Source organism: Gobius niger (assembly GCF_951799975.1).
Source record: "Gobius niger genome assembly, chromosome: 6".
Lineage (NCBI taxonomy): Eukaryota > Metazoa > Chordata > Actinopteri > Gobiiformes > Gobiidae > Gobius > Gobius niger.
Genome location: NC_136857.1, coordinates 26743953 through 26752753, shown reverse-complemented (window position 1 = coordinate 26752753; position 8801 = coordinate 26743953). Strand labels below are relative to the sequence as shown.

Here is an 8801-nt window from a genome sequence, read left to right as displayed (position 1 = left end):
CCTAAAAAACTAGTGTGTAAGCAAGAAGACATAATGAATATAATAAAAGAATGTGGAACACAGAAACCACAAATACTTGGTAAATACTCCCTTGCGCAACTTTTGCATGTGTTGTTAATCTGTGTTGTGAATCTGTGCTTAAATACACAGACAGCTATTTATGCAGGGGTAAATGTCTGTGTACGTCCTTAGAGCTAAGGTTCCCAAAGTAGGGGTTTTTATAAACTTTGCTGCCCCTCTTCTCTGAGTAGCAGAATTCAAGAAGGGCTAATATCTTATGGTTAAACATTGTTTTCAATTGTTAGTTATGTAGAGGTTAGTTCAATTTCATTTCACATAACAATAAACATGAATAAACATGAACACTGCCTGTGCATTGACAGTAGGGCCAGAACCGAAAGTGATAAGAGACTTTTTGCATTGCTTAGTCAGAGAATCAAACCCACAACTTCCTTGGCCTCAGGGCTGCGGAGAAACATCGGTTACATGTTTGCACACCTATCTCACATATTTTATGCTGCAGACTGCTGATTTTTATCTTTCAAACAAGCTCCCTACGAAGTACCTACATGAATGTCCTGATTAAATCAACCTCAGAGCGCCCCCTGCTGTCACAGTTCAACACTGATACGTTTAGAAGCGTCATACACAGGATTATAGATCAGACATTTAAAAAAAATATATTGGCCAAATATATCAGTGGTGCATATCGGTATCGGTAAATCAAAATCCCCAATAATCGGCCTGAGAAAACCCCACATCGGTCGACCTCTATTATTATATATTTTTAATTTCATATCGGTATCATACCTCAGAAATGTATATCGGTCAGGCTCCAATAGACAGGTTGTAGCTTGAGGAGCTACAAGCTAACTTAATTTGAAAATTACAAAAATTCAGGTATTCATTACTCTGTTTTGCCATTACTACCACAAATATATGCATCTTAAACGTAAATGGTTCAATACATCTATAGTGTGTCTTTAACCTTGCCGTAACCAAGCACATTTTCTCCAGTTCAGCTTTGCCCAAATCTAAAAGCTTCTTGCCTATAGGCCAGTTTTTGAAAGTTAAGACCAACAAAACTGATCTTTTTTGGGGGGTCAAGTCGAACTAGATGTCCTGGGTTAAAGTGGGAGTTAAGAGGTTAAGTGCAGTACTACTGACCACCTCTGTAAATAGCTTGACATAACCATGCATATCCCTATTTCTGAACCTAAAACCATACTATTACAACCTCTCTTGGACAAAAACTGTGTACTAATCTAGATAGTCCCAAGCCTGCAATATAAAGCTGTAAGAAAAAGAAATAAACCAAACGGCACACTTCAGGGTCCAGAGTTTATAGCAAAACACTGAATAGAACATCATCCAAAAAAAGAACATTGAAAAGTTACACTGGTACATCCCATTTTAAGTCTTTACAAAACAGATACAAACTACCCATGGATATAACAATCTGCATAGGACAAGTCACAAGTCACATTTACAAATAATACTGATCGATAGCACAGTTTATCCTGAATTGTGTCCTAAAGAAGTTGGTAAAGTGCTCCGTATTTGACCAAGGATTTGTGAAAGAGTGGACCTTTACATGAAAAAAATGACGATGATATTTATATGTTATCTTTTCCGGATTGAAATGCTACTGTAACGTTTAGGTAGAAGAAGGAAAAAAAAAATGGAATGTCCGTATTTCAATATCCGTGCGATAACAAGTGCCATGAAGTGTATGCCGAGTACCTGCAAGGCTTTTATCACGATACGCCGACAGACTAACATGCTACAAACATATTCCGATTATATCCCCGCGATTATATAATACTGATTTCATTCAGTTCTGTGACATTTATTTTGTTTACAGTTCGTGTAACAATAAGAAATACCCAACAACATAGAAAGTAAACGCGTATAGTAACAATAATTACAAAAAGCGAGTTAATTCTTACGATCAAACCTCAATGTGCCTGAAGAAAAGCACCGCGCACTGGGAAAGGCAGGTGATTTGCTGTGTCGAACCAAGAAGAAAGAGGTCAAAGGTGTGTTGTGTACAAACGCACACAGTACTAAGCAGTTAAGGTTCAGGGAATCAAATTCGACGTAGAGTTTTAGTTTTAGAAGGAGGGCAGAAGGGCTGGGTACTGTAAAGGATACCACTATGGTGTTGGGAAAGTTAATAAGTTAATGAGTGAGGATCGCACCTTTTTTTGGTCCTCATTGAAGGGTGCTGACTTCGCTGCGATACTACCCCCTAGTGGCTAGGGACAACTCCCGAAATAACTGGGGATAACTATGGGGAATCGATATCAGATAAAAACAACATAAAAGCATGGCTCCATAGAGTATTATGGGCTCGGCACACGGGACGCGACACACACAAGTTTATACAGATTTGTTCAGCTATGAAACTTAATCACTGATGATTGTTTTAAGCCACACGATTTGGCTGGATAATAAGTTTTTCTAACAAACTCACTAATGTTATGAATTGTTTGAAATGTTTATTCGCCTGTCGCTTAGCGGGAGGAGGGACTTTTGCGTTGTTGCGCTAGCTCCATGGGAAATGAACAGAATAGGAGCAACATCTCCCGTGTGTCGAGCCCGTTATTGGATTGATATGCGTTTCCTCCTGTGACATCTCTTGAGTGGAGTATCGTTTTTTGTTTTTTTTTGTGACCATGCTGGTTCTTGTTCTGTGATCTTAATTTCACACTGTACATCAGAATCAGAATGGGGATTAATCACCAATGTATTATTATGTCTTTGCATACAACTGGTGTAAAAAAAAGGTATACATGCGTTTCCAATGACATCACACATAGTTCAGGCATTTTGAATACCGAATAGCATTTTGCAGAGTAAACGAACTCATCGAAGAGTAAGCAGAAAACCTTTCTCTGTGATTTTTACAGTTTGTCATGTCAACAGAGTCTCAGTCTGAGTCAGTGTTTAAGCTGTTGAAGACGTTTGCATGCTACCAGTTAGCAACTGTCAACCATTGACAGTTGATTCAATCAACTACCAATGGCTTCAACACGATAAACACATGTGTGGCTCACATCTGTGAACACTGAGGAAATACTACAGTAACAGCTCAGCTCTGACCTCTGTCACATGTTGTATCCAAGGCTAGATGTTTGTGGTTCAGGACTTTCTCTTGGAGAAGTCATAGCTGAGCTGTTGAAGCTAAATGCTAACCGGTAGCATGCTAACATCTTAAACACCGACTAACTGGTTTCTTCACATAAACGTGCGTCTTCGGGGTCGTGTTTTTACTGTCATCGTACGAGTACATAAACATGCCACTGAAAATCAGTTGTCTTTCATTTTCATCCTCAATAGAGATATTGTTACATGTGGTAGTACTACATAATGCTACTTCAGTATTCAAAATGGCCACCATAACAACAAAGGTCACATGACTGAAAAGCATGTATAAAAAAATATAAATATATTTCTTTCCCAAGTTCTTATACCTAGGGGGTCCTGAAGCAGCACTAAAGAAAGTTGATCTTAAATAAATGAAAATAAGTATTTTTGGGGGGAATAAATGAATGGTACCTTTTTGTTTTATGGTTCAAGCTAATAAGTTTTGCAGTATTTCTACCAAAAAGGTAGTGTTTAGGCATCAGTATCTTAAAGTAGTACTGAAGCTGTATTTTGCCCATAAACATCATTAATTACATATAGCCTCTTGCTCAGAGGACATACAATTTGTGGAGTCACGTGTCAGGCCACGACACATTAACAAAAATACAAATAAACAAACAACGTGAGGGCAGAACCTCCATTTTAACCCCCTTTCATTGTTAACGTCGCAAAAACACAACCTTGTAATCATGAAAAAGTTTGTAGCCTATATCATATCTAATACAAAACATTTACAAGACGCGCTATTTACATTATGATACAAGTCAAGAAATAAATAAATCAAATATGAGAACGTAGCTGTGCGTGGAAACACACATTGGCAACTAGTGAGATGCGAACCATATGGTGAAATGACTTGGACCTGATATTGCACTAAAAGTTATACCACATCTTTTGCTGTGTCAAGGTTGATTCAAATGTGTGCTACGGTAAATTTACAGAATAGGCCTTGTTTTTGCTTTGTGAAGGGGCAGCGCCGATTGGGACCGTGCTCACAGCAGATGCTTTCTCCCCGACAAGTTTGCCGTTGATCCAATAGCAGTGGTTTGTTTGAAACGTGACACACGGAACGAAATCTCCCAATCATTCAGAACAGTTTCTTTCCTCTCACCACTGATGTACAACATTTAGTGCTTGGACTTTTAATTCTCTGATTGTCTTTGTTGTCTATCAATTATCAAAATCTGAACTCAGTGATAATGCTTTGTTCCAGGCAATCGGTAACTGGGATTATTCCCACTTGAAAATTATGAGATCAGACCTCAGAGTGTTCCAGCTGAAGAAACGTGTATGTAAACCTGGCGGCTAATGCTATAACAGTTAGCTAATGAGATGCTAAAGTCATATTTGTTTCTCTGCAGCAGATATCATTCAAAGCATGCTAATTAACGTTAAATTGAAGGCTGTGGCCAATAACAAAGGTTCACATCACTGATACAGTGGTGAAAAATGTTACTATTAGCTACACTTTACCACTGGAGGCCGCCATTGCTGTCTTCATCTCCTATCTGAATGTGGACCCCTCTGATCATCTCCGAGTTTAAAAGTTGTAATTATCAGTTTGAGAGGCGTTCCGAGGCATTTTTCCAATATCGGAGGTTCGGACATTTACCAGTTGCGTGGAACGCTGCATAAAACAAGGTCCCAGACTAAAGATCTGTGTAAAGAATCGATAGGAATCTGTAGGAAATAATAAATGTCCAAAATTGTAATGATTTACACAAGCGACCGGGCCCATAATCCTGTTATTTTTCTAACCTCATCACTAAACCTGCAGATTAACAATAGACATTTTGCATACCCCCAGTCCAACGTTACATACGTGTAGAATGTTGTGACCCAGTGACATCGCCCTAATACCACATTTTGTAAACTCGTAAATGCTCGTCTTTTCAGTGAACGTCGCCCTCCATGAACTCCTCCTTGATGGAGTGCTTGTTACGGGACACCTTGCAGTCCGGCATGTCGAAGCCGAAGTCCGCCCACTCGTCTGCGGCAGAAGCCATCCCCCCGGCGCCCCCAGCCCTGTTGGGGATGGTGATGGTGTGCCGGACCCTGAAGTGCACAGCCTCCATGACCCTCTGCCTCTGGAGCTCGCCCCCTCCTCCTCCACCACCACTACCCGTCCCGAGCGTAGCCATGGCGGTGGAGGCCATGTTGTTGCCCGAGCGGAGAAGCTGCTGGCCGGGGTGGTGGTGGTAGTCATGGTGGTGGTGGTGGTGAGTTGCGGGCGCCATGGGAACGGTCGCCTGTTTCATGTCCTGAAGGCCTCTCCAGATGACCAGCCGGGAGTGCTCTGGGATCTTCAGGGCACCCAGATCCTGAAGAGGAAAGACAGTGGTTCATTATTATATTAGCTTGGTGTAGTGCAGGGGCAGTTTTCAAAGCTCGGGGGCGTCTTATGTCATTTGCTTCCTCAAAGTTTCAACTCCGTTTTTCATAGTTGTAAAGTATGCCACCCCAAGAGAGAGATTTGCTTTTGAATATTGAAATTTCAATGTAATGTTTGCAAATCTTGAGAAATCAAATAGGCACAAACATGTTGTGTTTGTGGCAATAAAAATAGTATATCTGGGATCAAAAATGGCATCGAAAAACCATGAATTTGAGTCGCTGCTCCCTGTATAAACCCTGGGCTAGGTGTTGAGGATCAACAACAATGTTCTCAACAGTGCCACTCAGATTAAACTGGCTTTCCAGAGTGGACAGTGTTACTCACACACCCGTTATACAGCCTCTTCAGGGAGACAACTTGATGCATCACACCAGCCTATTTAGTTCTTCTGTTATGGACAAGACTCTTGATCCGTATGAACTGACAGCTTCTTCCATCAGGCTGTCAAAAAAGTTGAACTCTATCCCTTTCCTACCTTTTCTTCCACCGTTCCCCAGCCCCTTGAGGACAATGGCTGACAGTCATGCACTTACACTTCTTCATATCTACTCTTAGGGTGACCAGATGTCCCAGTTTACCCAGTTTACTCAGTCTGTCTCAGTTGTCCTGGTTTTTGACCAATGTAAGTCTCCAAAATATTACAGAGTATAAACCAATTAAAAATCTAAATTCTAGCATCTCCACAATGTGGATTGGTGCATGTCATGAGATTTAACTGTTTTACCTTCAGCATGATTTGGAATCCCAACGGCATATTTTCAAATAGTCCCAGTTTTTAATCGGAAAATCCGGTTACCCTATTTCCTTTACATGTGGTAGAATTTCCATTAAAGCTAACTTTGAGCTTTGAGGAGGCGAGAGGAGAGATGAGGTGTAGTCACTGACTGTTGAGTGAAGAGATAAGCAGTTACCTCCATAGACAGCGTCTGTAGATGGTACACCGACTGAAAACCTTGGGAAGTGAAGTAGTCAATGAAGTTCTGGCAGCCCAGACTGGTTAGAAAACTGTGCAGGGAGAGAAGGAGCAGCTTAGAGAGCAATACAAGATTAAAAGTATTGTTTTGTTTAACAACCTATATCAGTTACACGTGTGTGAAAGGATCTGTGATTCAGTAAAAGTATAATTTTATATCCTCAGATAACTATGTACAATATTTGGATTGTATTGCAATGCAGGCATGTATAAATGATCCATAAGCCATAGCTTTTGTTTATAAAAAACTTTATTTATTTACAATGGAATTTGGCAAAATACATCAATTGACAATGAAAAAGGAAAGTTAACAGAATTGGATTATCAAATGGTGCCATTAAATGAGTTTTACTGTATTAACAAATACTAGGAAATCAGTTGCATGTAAAGAGGCAAAACTATATTTACAATTTAAAATGAATGGAAGCCTCATGGCTACAACCTAACACTCAATAATTTACTTTTAGTCACCACAATAACATATAGTGCCCACTGTCCAAATCAGAAAAGCTGAACACACACAGAACTGTTAACACACATAATACAGACTGTACAAAAACATTAACAGTAGGGGTCAGAAGTGCAGGTACTCTTGTCTTTAAGGGTGAAGGGAGTGTCGTGTTTAGATGGTGAAGAGAGTGCTGTGTGTCTTTAAGAGTGAAGGAAGTGTCCTTTTCTTTGCAGAGAAAGGGAAAGTCTGTTGTTTTTAGGGGGAGGGAATGTTAATGTCCTTAAGGCTAATATGAGAGGGCATAATATTTCATATATTTCACATAAAACATACAGAAAGAGTACTCTACATAAATATGAGAAGATCAGTAAAATTATCTGCTAATGGAATAAGGGGCAACAGTGGTGCATATAGAGCGACCCTTGTGAATGAATCCCGCAGGTGATCACTTAACCCTTTTAAATAAAAGTGTGAATGGGTAAAGAGTTTGTTAATGCAAAGTGCCTTAAGTGGGTAGAAAAGTGCTTTATACATTATTTTCAGGTTCTTCCACTGGCATATGTTTTACTTTTCATTTCAGAATTACTCAATTTAAGGCCAACTACTTTGAATTCCAGTCGCTTTAACTCATCCAGACATTGTTTTTTGCAGTGTACAATTTCTACGAACACACTGAATCTCTTCGGGCTTTACAATGAAAAAAAAAAAGTCTTATGATTTTTTAAATGTTATTATTTTCAAAACTAGCAAAATGTTTTCCTGGCAGATACAAAAGCAAAATCTTTAAAGTGAAGGGATTGATCTTTAGGGGTGAAGGGAGTGTCATTCCTCCAAAGGGGTGAATGTCAGGAGAAAACAGGTGTCCTTGGTCTTCAGGAGTTTAGGGAACGTCATTGGTCTTAGGAGGGGCTTAGGGTTTAAGTGTCATTGGTCGTAAGCAAGTGTCAGTGGACAACAGTTTGGAGAGAAGGGAGTGTCATTGTTCTTAGAGGGTTGGGTAAGTGTCATTGCAGGGTGAGGTACCTGACGAGGCTGGGGTCAGAGTTATAGTTGGGGGGCGTACTGCAGTGGGACACTATGGTCTGACTGCCGTGGCCTCCGTTCATGTCTCCATTGGTCTGCATGTGGTGGCTGTTGAGCATACCCGCGCCTGTGGAGAGGGGAGAGAGAGTGTGAGAGACATTTTTCTGATGTGTACCTAATAATCAAAAGCCTGTTTTTATCCAAAGACACTGTGATACTATGTCTTCTCATTGTTAGGGATTGATATCGTTAAGCAGTTATCGATTATCTGTTACCTTAAAGGGACTAGATGGAAGCTGTCATTTTTTACTCACTATTGCCACCTCAGGTCTTACGTGTAACTGCAATCTCTATGTTAAGCTCGAGCGTGACAATGGAGATGCTTGGTATTTCGGACTGAAATACCAACCTTTTCAGTGACAGTGCAGGATTTTAGAGGCAGTTGTGGTGAATTAGGTCTGGGCTCATTCTACACATTAGGACATTGCAGGAGCGTGGGGTGTGGAAAATACATGATTTTAACATTTTTAAATTACTCTCGAGTCCCTTAAATGGTACTCTCATAGATATAAAGCAAAAATATATATTTTAATTCTTAACATTTGGATCTGATTTATATACAAACTAGTTTTAATAAGTTAAAATGTTTATGTGTTTAGTTATTCATAGACTGAGTCAGTTTGAAAGACTGGGAAATGGGAATGAATATTTTTTACTTAATTTTTACTTCATTTAAGGCCACATATTCATTATCATTTGAGCTCATCATTTTTTGTGGACAATTACTCACCATAAAAAATATGAAAGTA

At 39.7% G+C, this 8801-nt stretch overlaps 1 protein-coding gene across 1 annotated transcript; it reads right to left on the bottom strand.

Annotated features, from left to right (window-relative positions):
* Nucleotides 1-5042: 5042 nt before the first annotated feature.
* Nucleotides 5043-8111, bottom strand: LOC306964309 (tumor protein p73-like; the record flags this gene model as incomplete). The annotated part of the gene is made up of 3 exons (XM_079558300.1): nucleotides 5043-5471; nucleotides 7993-8001; nucleotides 8046-8111. The coding sequence occupies 3 exons, from the start codon at nucleotides 8109-8111 to the stop codon at nucleotides 5043-5045; spliced, it is 504 nt and encodes a 167-aa protein (XP_079414426.1).
* Nucleotides 8112-8801: the final 690 nt, after the last annotated feature.